Raw genomic sequence first — 18,188 nt, forward strand, 5'->3', positions numbered from 1 at the left:
CAGAGCCTATTATAAAATAGAGTAGATGTCCTCAAATTATTGGTTCATTTTGTTTTCTGTGAATGTGCAGGGCCAAAAACTTATGTAGCAGTGGTATAAGGTGCCAATACATAAACTGACAGATGAATTCTCTGGGACAATTTGACTGCGCTGCAGCAGAGATTCATGGGGAATCGGGTGGTGCTTGTTGTGTTGTGACTTCAATGCTATTCTTAGTAGTGAAGAAAAAAGAGGAGGTAATGTTCCTAATGCTCTATGATCTATCCTTTGCTGATTTTAAGAATTAGATGAACATAAATGATATGATGGATATTCCTACTCATGAACATGATTTTACTTCGACTTATCGGCGTAAGGGTAAGGGTAAGGGTAATCAACGGATTGATATGAGGATGGACAGAGCAGTTTGCAATGTAACCTGCCTGGATTTATGCAAGAATACAAGTTGTAGTACTTTTGGTAGATGTAACTCTGATCATCACCCAATTCTACTGCAGATGGGGGATTTGGTGTTGCAGAAATATTCTTCTTTTCGTTTCATGGTGTGGTGTGAGAGAGAGGATTGTCAGTAGATTATTCAATCGGTATGGACTCAACATGTTTTTGGTTGTCTAATGCTTGTGCTCCAAAGGAAACTTAAAATTCTTAAGGCTGCTTTGATTGAGTGGAATAAAAGTATTGTGGGTGATGTGCATAGACAAGTGGCTCGGTTACAACAAAATTTGCAATATATACAAAAACAAGTGCAGCAGTTTGGGGGAATCGTAGGATAGGATGCAGCAGAAGAAGCTTGTACAGGAAAAACTTAAGCAGCTTTGCATTTGAAGGAGGTTTTTTGGAAGGAGAAAACTAGTCTTAATTGGTTTGTGCTTTTCTTCTATTTTAAAATTGTATGATAAGGGTATAGTGTTGGAGAATCATGAACAGATTGAGAAGCATATTGTTGATTATTGTAAAGCTTGTATAGTGTTAATACTCAAGTAAAGGAGGATATTACATGTGTCTGATGAGGAATACATTCCTCAACTTGTGTCTGATGAGGAAAATCACATGTTAGCTGCCTTTCCCTCTTTAGAAGACGTGAAGGCTGCAGTTTTTGGTATGAACAAGCATGGAGCTCCTAGTCGTGATGATTTTGGTGTTTTCTTATTAAATTTATTGGCATATAAATGGTAAAGATGTTTATGCAGATATCTTTCAAAGTTTCATGCAAAACTGGATATTCTCTTGTATGAGTTCTTATGTTCTTACCCTAATTCCTAGAATCACCAATGTTGCTAGGTCACTTATTTCTGACCCATTGTTTTAGTTCATTTTCGTTTCACTTATTATTATTGTTTGTAGAATCATAACCAAAAATAAGAATGGTTTTGTAGGAGAACTTTAAAAATTGCAGTGTTATTGCTTCGGAAAAAATGCATTGTTATTGCTTCGGAAGCTATTAATCTTTCAGATAAAAAATATTTAGGTGGTGTGGCTGTCAAAGTGGACATAAAACGGCTTTTGATGCTTTGGATTGGAATGATCTTATTATTGTTTTAAGTGGTTTTGGTTTTGATACTAGATTCTTCAGTTGGATAAAAACGATTCTAAATTCTGGCAGGCTTCTTACGTTGTTATAATGGTGTTCGTCATCTTTCTCCTTTATTGTTCTGCATTGCTGAAGGTCTTGGTAAACTTCTTTTGATGTTGTCTTCCTCTGGTGCCATACAAAGCAGGATAAGGTTAAGCGGTAAATTTGTTCCTTTTCACGTGTTATATGCTGATGATATATCTGAAAAACTTACAAATGTTGTTAAAAAAGTACGATTATGCTTGGGGACAATGGGTGAATAATGAGAAAAGCAATTTCTATACTGCTATGAAAGCTTCACCTCGGTTTGTTAAATCCATTGTGCAAAACCTTGGTTTCTCTAGAGGCAGTGTTCCATTTGTCTATCTTGGTTTGCAGCTTGTGCAGGGAGCATCAAGAGACTTTGCAACATCTTTTTCTGGATTAGCCCTGGTCATTGGTAGTTGTAAGCTTACCAAAAATTTAACGGATAATAATGTTGATGATTTAATTGTTGTCAAATATTTTAATATTAATACACATGCTAAAAACAGGGGGTTGGCATGGTTAAATGCATGCAGATGGCTGCACCAGGTTTGGCTGTCATTTGAAGGCATTAGTACAGAGTATTCAGAGAGTTTTCACAACTCAATAGTAAATTATTTCAGATTATAATTAATAAAAAAAAACCATTCATGTAAAGACAAGAAATTTTAAAAAATTATAATTTTATTATGAATTTCTTAAAATAACATTTTTCATACGAATTAATGAATTTGCTCTTAAATGCATATAAAAGAAGAGCTTTGGAGTAGCAACTTGGTTACGTTGCCATTTATACGAAAAAGAAGAAGATAAAATTATAGCGTTTACACTTAAAAATCATTTATATATTAGTTTCTTTTATCTCTTTTAGTACCTAGGCATTTAAATGAAAAATTAAGAATGATATGTATGAGAAGTAAAAGAGATTAAAATAATATTTATAATAACAAAGTTAGATAATTTTTAAATATGGTATTGTTAAAATTAAGAGGGATGTCTTTCGATTTAGAACATAGTTTAATTAGAAACCGTGATTTCCAGCTTCAATAGCCTGTCTTTTCTGATCTTTCTCCCTTCTCTCTTATATTAAGTTTTTTCCTGTATCTAATCTTCTTTCCATGCCCTCAAAAGTATAAAACATAAAATCTGTATAACTATGAAAACTAAATGAATAATAAATTAGTTAATGATATTTTATAAAACAAAATCTTGAATCTAAGTTGACTTCTTAACGCGTAAATCAAACCCGACACTTTAATTTTAAAAAGTAATTGATCCTAGGCTGTCATTTGTAATTGATTTGTATTAATCGTTTAAATCATAGCCTTGCCGACATGCATTCTACCGGTTCAGACATCCAGCACCAATTGATATTTGATAACTCTTCATCAATTTTTTAAAGTACCAATTAATAAATTATATTATTTGATTTTGGTAAATGAAAATAAATCTAAAGTAATATTTATTTTCTAAAAATTTATCTAAACAGAGCCATAAACACCTTAATTCGTACTCTCAATAAATTGAATATATAAAGTTAAAGTTTATGCAAGATTATTGGTTGACCAGCTAAGAACTAATCCTAAACGATCTTAAAAAAAACATAATAGCGATCTGTTTTCGAAATAATAATATAATAAAAAGAGTTAAGTAACACCAGCACCCACCCATCATAATCAAAACATCACAGTGCTTTTCTTTCTTTGTGAGATTGGCGAAGAGAGAAAAGTAAATCAAATTGTTGAAAGAATTGAATTGGATTCATTGCAGAGTGAACTGTTCCACAAATCTGAGTTGTGCATTGCATTGTGGTTTATTTGTGAGAATGGCGCCAGTGTCGGCTCTCGCAAAGTACAAGCTAGTGTTCTTGGGCGATCAGTCCGTTGGTAAAACCAGCATCATCACTCGCTTCATGTACGACAAATTCGACAACACTTATCAGGTTTTCTTCTTTCAGATCCAATCGTATTTTCACTATTTTTAGCCCAATCTTTCTCCATTTTTTTTATAAAATCAAGAGATCACGGTTTTACTGTGGGATGTGATCATTACTGTGGGAAGAGGATTGGCCATGTTTACGGAATTCAGCTTCCTCGTTTGTTTTTAAGAAAATCATAGTTCAACGACGCCAATGTGTTTTCGGATGTGGAATTCTTTTTATCATTCTCCTTTCACCTTTTGAGTTTTACCGTTTCCCCCTCTTTCCGATACTGATTAGCATGTAGGCATTTGTGATCATTTCACTCCAAAAGTTTGGTGCCTAATGTAATTGTGATTCTGATATGTTTATGTTGAATGATGCAACTCCATTGGAGGAATTAGCATAGGGAGGAGAGTAGCAGAAAACAGTTTCCAGTGAAGCACATGTCTCAAAAACTTGAGCTATATGGAGGTCAAATACTTTAGTTTAGTAGTAAATTATTACCTGTTAGTAGAAAAACTAGGAACTAAATGTAATTAATCTTTGACTGGGTCATTGGATCTATTTACTCAACCTCGGTAGCACCAGTAATGCTACTTCCTTTTCAACCTGCAAATGAAACTAGAGTCCACAGTTTACTATATCCTTTGTTTTCTCTCAATGTGTATCCGTATCTGTACACATTATGAGCAGATATAATTGTAGACAGACATTCACTGAATTGTTTACATTTTTCTTGCATTATGTCTTGTGCATATTCTTGCATTATGTCTTATGCATATTCTTGCATTACGTCCATTTCCATTTTTCCAAATTGAGTCGTTCACAATTTAATAGCTCTCAAAACTTATTTTTGTTTGTAAAACAGGCTACAATTGGTATCGACTTTCTGTCAAAAACTATGTATCTTGAAGATCGAACTGTTAGACTGCAGTTGTGGTAAGATGTTACTTGATCATTTTTTAAAACTCTACTCGGAAGTGTAAGGAATAGTTGCGAAAAGAAAAATGATGGAAAGGGAAGAAAATGCTGTTTCGTCTAGATTTAAATTAGGATGAAAGGGAAGAAGGGGAATGCCAATGCTATTATTTTAACTATCTAATTTTGGCGTTCCTTATTCAGTATAAAGAGATACTGGAATACTAAATTTTGGAATCCTGTAGAGTGAGTAAAGATAACTTCCATGCAAATAAGGGGCAAACAATGTCTCCTTCCCTTCCCTTTTTTATCAACTTTCATCCAATCCTAAAATATGCAAATTACTGAACTGCGCACAAATCATAATTTTGATGTTTATCTTGTTTCTTTTGTATGTTATATATATAATTTTTTATTTCAAGGACTTATTTGCTATATCAGAAAGTGCATTAGTGAAGATAAGATATTTTAAGATCGCTAACATGTTCCTTTCTTCTCTGAAAAAATTTAGAGCCAATTACATTGACACTTCTGATTAGCCAATATTAAACTTATACCCCGCCTTTTTTTAGAACACAAAAAGCCTTCTGAGTTCTATAATGCCATGGCAGTCTCACCCTTCTTTCGTTAGGGAACTGTTTCCAAATATAAGGTCGTCATGTGAGGTACAATTGCTTCTTTAATGCATTTGTCTTTCTCATTGTAGCTAAATTAAAAAATTCAGGAATGTCCGGTTTGAATTGAAGAAACTCCACAAGTGACACACCCATAACTTGATTTGGAGTTATATGAATAATTTTAGACATGAAAATGCATTAAACAGATATTTTAGGTATGAAAATGATATGTAAAACTCATGTGATAACTTTACGTTAACAGACACAGCCCAAAGGAATAGGGAATAGTGAGTGGCCAGCATTATAAAGTCAAAAAAAGGTGAGTGTAATATTACTAAAGGGGGGAAGGTCTCAGAGTAATTTAGTAAAAAATTTATCCATTTACCTTAATCTCATACATACCTTTTAGTCTCACTACAATGTCTATTTGCAATGGCTTCTAAATATTGTTAGCTCTTCTTGTATATTCCTTTGTACATTATAGTATAAAAGCAGGTTTTGAAGTGGATTGATTTTAGCTGAAGATGATGCTGCAAACCATATTATAATCAGCAGCATTTTTTTTTAACACACTAACTTGCAATGTATGAAAAAAAAATAAAAACTAATTAAAAAACCTAAGCGTTAAGAACAAATCAGCAGCATTTGATTTCTTCTGCTTTTGCATATTTGACTTTATTTCAAATATTGATGTACAGTGGCTAACCGGATTGAATTCAATTTGGTTGGCAATTTTTTAGCTTCCATACAAAAGCATGACACTATTGTACTTTAATTGAATTCCTTCAAGTTTTTTTCCTCTCCAAACCTCAGCTTTCTTTTTCATGTGTTGTCACAGGGATACAGCCGGGCAGGAAAGATTTAGAAGTCTTATTCCAAGCTACATTAGGGATTCATCTGTTGCTGTTATTGTTTATGATGTTGCAAGTAAGACACATAGATGTGCTTTCTTTCACCTATTTCCTTCACAATTTATAGTTTCTTGCACATTTTCACCACAACAATTATCAATAGTTATACTTGTTTTCTTTTCTCTTTTTTTTGGTGCCAGTTAATTAAAACGTAGATTTTGAAGAGCTGTGAGTTTGTGATTCATTATTCATTTCTTACTAGGGTGGAAGTGTTATATCTTAGAGGAACATGTACTTGGCTTATTAAAAAAGAACAAAAAAGTTTCACCTTATTTAAGTTATTCCTTTTTCTTTGGTTGGAATGTGAGTGAAATATTTGTTTTTCACATAAAGTGGGTCTGAAGGTTCCTGTGGCAACTAGGTGATACATTATCAGGAACCAGAGCTTCTGAAAAGTAGCTTTCTCTTGCAGCTGCTACTTGTTATTCTTAGACAACATGAATCTCTCTGAACGATTCAAAGAATTTGTGCATATTTTTTGTTCATTGCTCCTAAACATATTGATGGGATGCTTTTTTATTATTTACTATTCTTGTCATATAGGCCGTCAGACTTTCTTAAACACATCAAAGTGGATAGAAGAGGTGCGCAGTGAAAGAGGCAGTGATGTTATTGTTGTTCTTGTTGGGAATAAAACTGATCTTGTGGACAAAAGGTAATTGCTAATCAATGGTAGACTGACTTCATCTGGTACTTTGTACAGGCCTGTTTCATGACATGGCTCTCTTGAAATGTTTTAATGACCTATTTCATATTGATTTTTGGCTAATTATAAATTCAACACCGGGTGAAACTTTGGGCTAGTTTAGTAAAGAAGATATTGTTTGATCAAGGAATGTACACCCTGCACAAATAATCATTTCATTACAATCACTGGCTAGACTGTGGGATGAAACTCAGAACAATACTGTGAGCAATAGATGGAAGTTTATAAAAATTGGTCAATCATATAAAAGAGGATTAGTGTTTCATGGTGAAATGAGTTATGAATTGTTTAAGATCTTGACTACATACCGGGAACAGTTATGGTGCCACTGTTCCCAGCCTTGAATAGTTCCTTGAGAATAAATGACTCACGACAAGTATTTCCCATTAAGATGAAATGAATAACAACTCAAGCTTTAAATTAGGCATATACATCATCACAAACTTATTTTGCAATGCATGAAAGAAAACTAAGAATGTTGTGAGAACTTCATTTACTATTTTAGGCTTTTGTAGCGTGAATGGTTTTACCCGTGAGATGCTTCTTTAATGCTCTGTATGCAGGTTTGAATGTCTTATGAACTGTTTTACATTTTCATTCAGTACATTATTTCTGCCATGCCATTGCTATAGTACAGTGACTAATAATTTATTACAAATATTTATTAATCCCTTATATGCAAATAGTTGCCAATGAAATGCTTGACAATTCACCTTGCATCCTATTACAGGAAAAAAAATGGTTGCCAGAATAATGTATTTTTTGCATTGTCTTTTATTTTATAAATGACACTACAGGCAAGTGTCTACAGAGGAGGGGGAAGCAAAGTCCCGAGAGCTGAACGTTATGTTTATTGAAGCTAGTGCAAAAGCTGGCTTTAATATAAAGGTAAACATCTCCCTTCTTTGCCATAAATATTTAATAACTATCAGCTTGAAATTATCTAGAAAAAAGTTATGCTCACCACTTGGTTGTGAGAAGCATGTATTTTATTGTATTTTTTAATAATTTATCTTGGAAGTCAATAAGATTTTCTTGTATAAAGCCTGTTATTTTGCTTTGGGTGACATGTTTTAAATGGTTCAAATGAGAGATAGTAGTTAAAAGTCCTCCAGACAACGGTTTTTTCTACAAATCAACATAAAACTTTCCTGGAGTTTGCTTCTTGTATGTTGGAATTTAGATATACTTGCCGGCATTTATGATATAAGTATTGCTTTATATGCTTGGTCCAGACATTTTATTGTACTGCTTTATGAAACCTACATTTTTAGGCCCTCTTTCGAAAAATTGCTGCTGCATTACCCGGAATGGAGACACTATCTGCCACAAAACAGGAAGATATGGTCGACGTGAACCTAAGGTCTTCTGGTAACCATGATTCCCAATCTCAGTCGGGTGGATGTGCTTGCTAAATGTGCCTTGTCCTAAAGTTTTGTATCTTTCTGCTTCATGCTATTTATTTGGGAATGTGTTTGCCTCAGTTCTGTAAAGATTCATTAGTCCTTAAGACTTGAACAACTTTATGTGAGAGAAATTACTGAAAACAAGTGGAGAGGTAGCAATGAATGAACTAATATTACACGTATAATTGGTTAGTTGGTTATACATTATTGTTTGGTTTGACTAAAAGACAGAAGTCCACATTGACGCCTTCTACTACTGTTCTTTATCATAACTATGAAAGCTAGCTAGGAATGTATTCAAATTTAGAAGAAACATTCTCAGTTTCCAATCTATCTACTACATTGTGTTACCCAAATTTTAGTTAGTCTGTGAAATTATAAGCCCTGATCATTTTAGTTTATTTAAAAAAAATATTTTTACAAAATAATTATTCACTTTAATGTATAAAAATGTTAATGGTATTTTGTATAGATAAAAAAGACTATCTATAGAAACAGAAGATAAAACTATCAGGCTTTTCATGAATAAAAGAAGGAATTATTCTTTTTTAGCAAGGTTAACATTCTCGAACACCTTGTATTAGTTAAACTTTATTAAAAATTTGATATTTTGGTGGATCTCACTTATAAATTATGAGAAAGAGTTATTAAGTAAGAAATGAGATTTATACAAAATTGATGTTATAGATCTAGCTTCTTCTTTTTTCATTTTTTAGCTGGTTTTTATAGGTATCCTCCCAAGATGTTTGAGATTATTTATCTCCCTCAAATGTGTTATGACCATTTATAAGCTTATTTTCAAACGTGTTCCTTTCTACCGATTTGCGGAAAAGGGACTTCAGGGGTGCCTCTAGCCTTTGCTTTTTTTTACACTGTGCACTTACCTATGTATGCAGATATTCATTTCCTTCTTCATTCTTGCTTGTGGTTCTTTGGTTACTGCGACTTGCGTTCGTGATGTGTGAAGTGCAGTTTAGTGGTATTCATTTGAAGAAAAGTGGTGCTCGTGACACTGCTTTCCTGGTGTTTGCAAGTTTTGTAGGTGTTAAAAGTAAGTTTGCATGAAGTAAGTTTCCATGACTGATAACGAGAAAATGGGAGATGATAAATGAGACACGAAAAGTTTTCGCAAGTGTGCAACATGAACAATCAATGTAACAACATTGAACTCTTCATCTAAACCAAGGATTTATGCAAAAATGACGAATTGGTTCATGACTTGAAGAAAGTACATATATCAACCACCACAACATCAAAAAATCTATATTAAACTAAATATTCTGTTTAATTTCATTTTTATGTCATTCAATCATGTGTATTCCTTTACGAGTATTTATGTCAAATTTCAATTATTCATTAACTACTCATTTAAATATTTTCTTATTAATTTTACTATTATATCTTTCTATTTTACTTCTTTCCAAAAAGATTGTGGTTGTGGATATCAAATTTTTAAAAATTCAATCATTTATTAATGATTTTTTTTATACTTTTTGAGACATTTTTGTATTTTAGGCTTTTAGTTTACGATTTAGATTTAGAATTTCAACACTATTTTTTAATTGATTTTTAATTAAAAAGTAACTAAACTTTTTTAATTTTATAAATTTTTTCAAATTAATAATTCAATTAATTATTTTAATCTTTCTAAAAACAAAATCAAAAACAAGAAATCAACAACAGAAAATCCACAACTTTGGTGTAAATTTCACATAACTAAAATCTTAAATGATATATTCCCAATTTTCTCCACAAAAATCATACTATATATATACACGACTTTTCCAAAATAATTTTTCAAAAAAGTACTTAATTACTCACCTATTTTTGTAATAAAAAAATGTTCTCAACATTCTGGCTAGTTCATATTTGGTCTCTTGCCAATATTACTTCTCACTGGAACAGAGGCAAAAGGTAAGTTACATATATTTAGTGTTTTGTAGTTTTAGAGTGACTGGAACGCCATGTAAGTTAACGGGCAACGCAGGCAAAAGGCAATGACAGTTAGGGGGAAACACGAACAAGTGCTGTTTGCGGCGCTGGAGTCACGGAAGGAGTTGCAGGAGTTGAGGCAGCTTCTGGTCCAACTGGTCGTTTCTGGCCTCTCCCAACACCCTCTCTTCGCCACCTCAGCCATCAAGAAACTGTCTTCCCATTCCCTCACTCTCCCACGCGCCACTTCCTTTTTCGACCATCTCCACCATCCTGATGCGTTTCACTGTAACACCATCATTCGCGCCTACACTCGTAAGTCCGATTTCTCAGCTGCTCTCAGCTTCTACTACCACAGAATGCTCCCTCGTTCCGTCCTTCCCAACCACTACACTTTCCCCCTCTTGATCAAACTTTGTACCGACATTGGGTCGCTCCGAGAAGGGCTAAAGGGTCATGCCCGGATTATTAAATTCGGCTTCGGGTATGATTTGTTCGCACGGAACTCGCTGATTCGGATGTACTCTGTTTTCGGCAGAATAAGACTTGCCCGGATGCTTTTTAACGAAAGTTCTAGGTTGGATTTGGTTAGTTATAACTCCATGGTTGATGGATATGTGAAGAATGGGGAAATCGGTGCTGCTCGTCAGTTGTTTGATGAAATGCCTGAGAGGGATGTTTTAAGTTGGAATTGCATGATTGCGGGGTTCGTGGGGATTGGGGATTTAGATACTGCTAATGAGTTGTTTGAGACAATGCCTGAGAGGGATGTTGTTTCTTGGAATTGCATGATTGATGGGTGTTCGAAGGTTGGGAATGCTTCTCTGGCTGTTGAGTTTTTCAATCGGATGCCTGCGTCTGTTAAGAATGTGGTTTCGTGGAATTCCATGTTGGCGCTGCATGCACGTGTGAAGAATTATGGTGAGTGTTTGAGGCTGTTTGGGAGAATGATGGAAGGAAGAGAGGTAATGCCGAATGAGGCAACCTTAGTGAGTGTGCTCACTGCATGTGCGAGTTTAGGGAGGCTTGGTCTGGGCATGTGGGTTCATTCTTTTATCAGAAGTAACAACATTAAATCTGATGTCTTGCTTTCAACATGTCTGTTGACAATGTATTCAAAATGTGGGGCTATGGATTTGGCCAGGGATGTTTTTTATGAGATGCCGGTCAGAAGCGTTGTGTCATGGAACTCTATGATCATGGGGTATGGATTGCATGGGAATGGGGACAAAGCTCTTGAATTGTTCTTGGAGATGGAGAAGGAAGGTACGCAACCAAATGATGCCACTTTTATCTGTGTGTTATCTGCTTGTACGCATGCCGGAATGGTCATGGAAGGTTGGTGGTACTTTGATCTCATGCGTCGAGTTTACAAAATTGAGCCCAAGGTTGAACACTATGGTTGCATGGTTGATCTTCTGGCTCGAGCTGGTTTGGTGGAAAATTCAGAAGAGCTTATAAGGAAGGTTCCTTTGAAGGCTGGATCTGCAGTATGGGGAGCTCTACTTTCTGGTTGTACGAACCACTTAGAGTCGGAGCTTGGAGAGATTGTAGCTAAGAGACTTATTGAGTTAGAGCCACAGGATATTGGCCCTTATATTCTGCTTTCAAATATGTATGCTGCTCAAGGGAGATGGGATGACGTTGAACGAGTAAGATTGATGATAAAAGAGAAGGGGTTACAGAAAGAAGCAGCGTCCAGCTTGGTTCATCTCGAAGATTTTGAATCTAAATATTTTGCTAAGAATAATTCAGGGTATAGGAAAAGGATAATGCACTCGATGTTGAGTGAATTAGGAACGCAGATGAAATTATCCGTTGGACAATCAATTAAGGAAGACAGTTTCATACCTAGGTAAAGAGCAGAGTCTCTATTTCAAACACTAATGAGAGAGAAACAAAGTGCGAGTTAAGAAATGAGACATGTTATGGATACCAAGGAAAAAGATCCCATAACACATAATAGCAGATGGCACTAAAAACGACCGTGTTGCGGGATGGAGATTCTACGATGGTTCAGATTGGTCCCACCGAAGGTTTTGGGTCTCTGAATTTTCTGGTGAAAGATAATTCATTTATTTGATGAAGAATGACATGCTCCGTCTTTTGGATAATTATAAATTGTCAATCCATAAAACCCACAGTAGAGAATAAATATTTGGAAGATGGATTGTGAAGATGGAATGCATAAGAAGATTTTCATCGACTTTGTTTCTCAAGTGTTGTTGGGTCGTATGGTGCATATATGAAATGGAATTTTAAGGAAAGCCAGTGGCTGGTCGTGGGATGAGAGAATGATAAATCTTTCCAAGACAAGGAACAGACCCACATACAAAGGACATTTATAAAGTACTTACATTTATCTTGTCTCAAAGATACAAATGAGAATTCAAGACTCTGTCTTCACTATTTTCTTAAGATTCATATCTACATCTATTTCTTTCTGTTCAAATGCTTGTAATTTCTATATTTTCTTTATTATATTCATAGCTGTATAATAGTTTATTCGATGTACTCTTGGAAATATCATGAGAATGAATTATTTTTTTAAGCCTTCCAAACTGTCTCTCTGCGCCGCACAAACGCGGGTGCTAGCGCCTGTGTTGTTGGGCGAAGAGCTAGCAAAAAAAAATGTTCGAGGAATTGTTTTCTGAGTTTATTAGACATAATTTTGGAAAATTAATTTATTCTTCTGTTGTATAGTCATTTGTCAGTACTATATTTGCTCCATAAATTGTTAACTTGTTCGAGAGAAATGAAAGCATTACTCCAACTTTAAGCTGCTTGACTTTCCAACATTTGGAAGTTCTTTAGGATGCTAGCCATACTATTTGTAAACCATACCAATGAAATTTATTTCCATTCCTATTAATATTTCATGGCTTATTTTTGCATGCGGAGTTGTAATGTAATGACCGAATCTTTAATGTTTAGTGACAACCTTGTTTATTTCCTATCACAAATTGATAATCGTCTATTCACCTTGTCATTGATTAATGATATGACAATTTCAGTGGCTCAATTGTTGATCGATTGAAAGCTGCAGAGAAACTAAATGATATTTCAACATGCTTGTGAATATGATCGAGATACTTTAAACAATGAAATAACCAGGGAGTAGGGTGACATGTTACAGCAAGATCATAGAATTTCCTCAGTTCTCACTACTTTGGAGAAAAACAAATTATTGGAGGGCAATTAAATAGGGTAAATCGATTGAACTCAATATAATTAACTTATTTTTTATTTCGTTACAGACAAAGCAGATTAATCAGTCATTTCTGCTTCTATTGGTCCACTTGTATCCCTAAGTCGTACGTTTCTCCTGCCTTCCAGTCTTGTGGAATGTCATTAACTGGAACGACCCATGATTCGTCTCCCTCTTCTTCAGCACTAAACAACATCCTCAAAGCCAAAGGTCCACTTGGTGGCGCGGTAGTGGTCCATACTGCCCCGTGACTCCGATCCAGTAACTTGCACACAAAGTTCTGAGTCTGCACTTGGCAAAAAGATATTACACTCACATTACTTTTCATCTATCTAACTGGACCCTACTGATACACCCTTTTAAACTGAATGAAGAGTTGAACCATTCACTGTGTCTTGTCAAATATACTGATGTCTACTAGTTAACTACTGGATAAAAAAATTATAAGCTTCATTATTATAGAAAATCAGTAAAATGATCTTAAATTAAATATTCAATTTTTACCAAGTTCATGACTAAATTACATATTCAGAGATTTGTTAAAAAAAATTCTGATTAACTATTACCACGCGAAGGATAAAGCATACCTCGCAAAGTTGCACAGCAGTTATATCTCTACTTCCTTGTTGAAACCACAAGACAAAACCCAAATAGTGAGGGTTGTTGCTACTCTCATGTATCTTAACTGTAATGTTTTTGTTTGGGTAGCTGCATGAAACCCTGCAGATAAGAAGAGGCTAGTTCAGTCTTTCTAATTTATTGACTACAATCTACGTATAATTAACAAAAAGCAAAGGTTTATGCAGGCATGAATTAAAAAGATTGTTCTATATATATATCTGGAAGAATTATCCCACCGTCTATACTCAATATCAACTATGCCAAGAGCTAATAGAGAAGCAGCTGCATCCTTGTTGATAGCCATCCCACCAAAAGCACGTTGGCTAAGAATGAAGTCAGTGTTAGCACTTGAGCCTTGGTCAGTTATTACTATGGTGACACCATTTCCTGAGCAATAAACACTATTGCTACATCTCACCTGGCCAAAGTAAAATATAATGACAAATATTATTTTCAAACAATGAACTGTAATATAATGTATACTGTTATTTTGCAACGCACTGTTGTAGCATGCCTATTAAGTACAACTAATAAAATAGAGAAATGATACTTTTGACAATAAAATAATGTGAAAATAATTTAAAATTAATAACTTTAGTTTTGAATTTGCCTATACTTTATTGTTATTTTAATATATATCTTGAACTTTTGATGGGTCTGCTCATAATTATAGATTATGAACAAGGATTACCCGGAGGAAAGGTCAAACATAACAAAAAAAAAGTAAAAAGTTGCTTGTAAGTATGAGTATTAAAAAGTGATATATATGTGGCTTTTGCATTAATTAATTATGGTTTCTATCATCAGAAAACATGCATGGTCACATGTAACTAAACTAATCATCCTTTAGGTTGTGGTAATATATACTTAATATTATATATAGCTTGATGAACTCACCTGGTAACAGGCACCACAGCCAACACCATTTCGATAAAGATTAGATGCAGCTGATACATCCCCACCATTAACGGTGGCACCAAAGGAACCAAATCCACATGCACCAACTGCATCAAGTTATAAGAACATTTATATTAGCAAAATCTCATACATCTTTGTATTTTGTTTTCATCAATCAGTTTAATTCTCTCACCGTCTGTGCCATTTTCTTCAGAGTTTGGGTAATATGCTGCACGAGATTGAACAAAGGAAGTATCTGCCAGAGTTTGCATGAAAAGAAAGGTGGCAAGAAGAGGACACAAAAGAGAAAGAGCCATGTGTATGACAGAATTATGAAAGACTAAAAGCAAGGAATAAGATAAGAAGACAAGCTTGGCAATGCAATAGGGAACCGGATTTCTCCTATTTATAGAGAATTTGGTCAATGTTACCAACTTTGACATTCCAAATGTGTAGAATAAAAGTATTCACATTTTGAATAACAGGAATTTTGCTACCTTACGTTGTCTCAGTTACTTGGTTAGACTACCTGCAGTTTGTCTTAATTTGACGAGTAAAGCCACTTTAAATTTTGTATAAAATTAGGATTTGACTACTAATGAAATTGACAGAAGAAATATAAAGTGAAACTTATATATATGCACATTTTTCTCATCTCCACTATTTTTAATGGATGCTACAACTATGCTTCAAAGCTTTTAACAAGCTTCACATAATATACAGTTAAAATGTGAGATGCACAAAAAGGGAAAAACGATTTTCTCAAACAACTATTCTTAAATTGCACATGCTATTTGTTCTCCAATGGAAACCAATTGCTTTAAAGTACCACAATTATGACAACATCTACAATCACTAGCATACTTTTACGTTGGTGATTCTCTGTAATAAAGATGGGTGACAAAGTTATAATCATTTATATATTTATTTTACATTAATTTTAGAATGATCAATATTAGATGTAGTTTTGTTCTTGTTGGAGAACAATGTTGTAATATGAGATATGATTGTTGAGTCTGCTGAAGACAATGAGGAAAAATTCACGTGCAAAAGATTATTCGACGATCAAGTCACTAAGAATATAGAAGAATTATAAGTATATAAGTATATAAGTGAATATAAGAATTGAGTAAATACTCTCTATGAAATTAATATATTTATAGGTTGAGACTTCCCTTCATGCATGTTGGCACGTTTAAGTTGTTTGATGTTTTTTTATTTGAGATAGATAAGGTTGTTGTTCATGTTTAAAAAAACTTCTATATACTAAGAAAATAATGTAAAAGACCTTTCCCTTAAGGAAAATTGTAATATATAAATAAATGATCAATGATATTTCATGAAAAAGAATTATGTAAAGAAATTATTAATAATATTTTATAGGAAGAGTTACTGATTAGTATAATATCATTAATGAATAAAAATAGTAGATACAATGAACAAATATGAATCACTTTTGTTAGTCTTGATTTAACTTAGTTTATGAAATCATGATCACTTCTCGTCAAATACCATGTAAATGAAGATAAGAATCAAGACTCAAAAATTCCTTTATCATTATTAATTTCAATCGATTTTAGTTTATGATTAATCTTATTTTCAACATAGTTTTTGAAACCGATAAAAACAAAATGAAATTTGTGATTTAGAATGCAACAAATATAGCCAAGTACGAAAAAACAGCATAATACTTTGCACCATTGACAGCAGTAAACAAACAGTGTAGGTCTCCATATATATATATAGAGATATAATAGAAAAATTGTTATATATATGTTAGGATAGTTTAGAAATAAAAATAATAAATATTTTAAAATCTAATAAGGAACACTCAAAAAAAGTTGAGAATCTAAATTTGAATTCTTGTATGTGTTCTCAGAGATTGTGTAATAGGTTATCTTTAGTCTCTTTCTACAATTGAATTTGTTCTGATGGGAGAGAAAAACACTAATTCAATTGAAACTGACCTAACAAGAGAATTTCACATATGGATAAACATGTAATTAATATATATATATATATATTCATTTAATATTTATGATCAGAGACGATCTTAAACTTAGTCCTAAAATGTAATCTTCATATGAAAGCAAAAAAGGACTCAGGTTTTTTTAATTCTTATGTAGTAACTTTTTATAAGATGTTATGTTACTTCTATAGGTAAATTAAAAAAAATTGTTTTATTTTATATCATTATTCAAATTAAAATAAAATAAAAGTTATTATATATAAAGAATAAATATGAATGTACATTTTAATAGAAGGAAACTTTATTAATAATTAGTGACTGCTAGGTGGAGTTGGATGAATAGTTGAAATGAATAATATTCTTCATTAATTTCATTCAAATTTGATTATGATTTATGAGAGACAATTGACATTTGGTGACCTAATAATAGGTAGGCTAGAACCAAAGGTTGAAATGAAAATATGAAGTAGCCTGAAATGGAATATTATTAGGAGAATAGTTGGTCCTTCTGCACTCATTCGCATATTTTAGACTTCCCCACTTGGCCAATGGTATAAGGACCTCCATCTCCATTGGAAGCTGCTTAGAAATATCCATAGGAGTATGTTTGAAGGTACACTACACAGACAGGGACACAACTAATGCAAAAGTAGCAGACCTTTCCTTTTACTAGGTTGTTTCATGCTTATGTCATCACATTCTCAAGACTCATCTCATTATACTTATTTTCAAAAGCTATACATAATTATTATATATAATTATATACAATTAATTTAATAATAAAAAAATTTGATGATTAGTGGATCTTATCTAATTAACTTGTAATTTATACATTTGTATATATTTTCTATACATAAAATAATGTCAACACACAACATATTATTTTTTTTATCATCTTTTTATATATATATTTTTTTATACGACTTAGTTCGGTGTATGGCTTAGTAATGCTAAAAGGGTAGGAGATGATGTGGAAATGAAGAAACACGGCCTCTTTGATGAGCAAGAAGTTTTGGCTAATATAAAATTTACTTTTGTTAAAGAAAATGAAATTATATGAGTTGAACTACTTCATAATTGTTATATGTATCATAAATGATATGTATTTGTAAATAAGCATTGAAAATAATTTTTTAATTGTCCATAATAATTTATAGTGTATAAAGTATCTTGATTTGTATCAAATAAATTATTAAATCCAAAAGGGTGTTAATATATACTTAAGAAATTAAGTGTTTTGTATTAGATTTTTACTACAAGAAATTCCAGAGTTTGCATTTATGAAGGCTATAACCTCATCTGTTTCAAGGATCTATGATTGATTTAAATAGAATGAGTTTTGAATTATCAAACATAAATCCTACTAATTTGAGTTATAATTATGTGAGTTAGGTTGAAAGAATTGATTGTAAGAATGTGGTGATGATTTGAGAAGAAAGAGATTCTTTGTGGTGACAAAGACTGCCACCATGGAAGTCCCTTGGA

General features: G+C 33.1%; 3 protein-coding genes across 3 annotated transcripts; 2 read left to right on the forward strand and 1 right to left on the reverse strand.

Moving 5' to 3' along the window:
- The first annotated feature begins 3,160 nt into the window (after positions 1-3,160).
- LOC137808152 (ras-related protein RABH1b) lies at positions 3,161-8,276 on the forward strand. The gene is made up of 6 exons (XM_068609113.1): positions 3,161-3,539; positions 4,387-4,457; positions 5,892-5,980; positions 6,508-6,619; positions 7,468-7,558; positions 7,945-8,276. The coding sequence occupies exons 1-6, from the start codon at positions 3,423-3,425 to the stop codon at positions 8,083-8,085; spliced, it is 621 nt and encodes a 206-aa protein (XP_068465214.1). The 5' UTR covers positions 3,161-3,422; the 3' UTR covers positions 8,086-8,276.
- Positions 8,277-9,935: 1,659 nt separating this feature from the next.
- Positions 9,936-12,755, forward strand: LOC137808153 (pentatricopeptide repeat-containing protein At3g29230). Its single transcript, XM_068609114.2, has one exon. The coding sequence runs from the start codon at positions 10,074-10,076 to the stop codon at positions 11,865-11,867; it is 1,794 nt and encodes a 597-aa protein (XP_068465215.1). The 5' UTR covers positions 9,936-10,073; the 3' UTR covers positions 11,868-12,755.
- Positions 12,756-13,067: 312 nt separating this feature from the next.
- Positions 13,068-15,117, reverse strand: LOC137808154 (expansin-like B1). The gene is made up of 5 exons (XM_068609115.2): positions 14,928-15,117; positions 14,735-14,841; positions 14,074-14,255; positions 13,804-13,936; positions 13,068-13,502 (listed from the first exon to the last, which is right to left on the reverse strand). Exons 1-5 carry the CDS (start codon positions 15,049-15,051, stop codon positions 13,296-13,298), a joined length of 753 nt encoding a protein of 250 aa, XP_068465216.1. The 5' UTR covers positions 15,052-15,117; the 3' UTR covers positions 13,068-13,295.
- Positions 15,118-18,188: the final 3,071 nt, after the last annotated feature.

Source organism: Phaseolus vulgaris, chromosome 3, assembly GCF_051622355.1.
Source record: "Phaseolus vulgaris cultivar YP4 chromosome 3, ASM5162235v1, whole genome shotgun sequence".
Lineage (NCBI taxonomy): Eukaryota > Viridiplantae > Streptophyta > Magnoliopsida > Fabales > Fabaceae > Phaseolus > Phaseolus vulgaris.

Excerpts from the sequence above, each read along its gene's own strand:
- LOC137808152 (XM_068609113.1), top strand. The coding sequence starts at position 3,423 with ATGGCGCCAGTGTCGGCTCTCGCAAAGTACAAGCTAGTGTTCTTGGGC. Across the intron at positions 3,540-4,386 it reads AATTCGACAACACTTATCAG|GCTACAATTGGTATCGACTT; the intron begins GTTTTCTTCTTT and ends TTTGTAAAACAG. Across the intron at positions 6,620-7,467 it reads ACTGATCTTGTGGACAAAAG|GCAAGTGTCTACAGAGGAGG; the intron begins GTAATTGCTAAT and ends ATGACACTACAG.
- LOC137808153 (XM_068609114.2), top strand. The coding sequence starts at position 10,074 with ATGACAGTTAGGGGGAAACACGAACAAGTGCTGTTTGCGGCGCTGGAG.
- LOC137808154 (XM_068609115.2), bottom strand. The coding sequence starts at position 15,051 with ATGGCTCTTTCTCTTTTGTGTCCTCTTCTTGCCACCTTTCTTTTCATG. Across the intron at positions 14,842-14,927 it reads TGAAGAAAATGGCACAGACG|TTGGTGCATGTGGATTTGGT; the intron begins GTGAGAGAATTA and ends AACTTGATGCAG. Across the intron at positions 14,256-14,734 it reads GCTGTGGTGCCTGTTACCAG|GTGAGATGTAGCAATAGTGT; the intron begins GTGAGTTCATCA and ends TACTTTGGCCAG.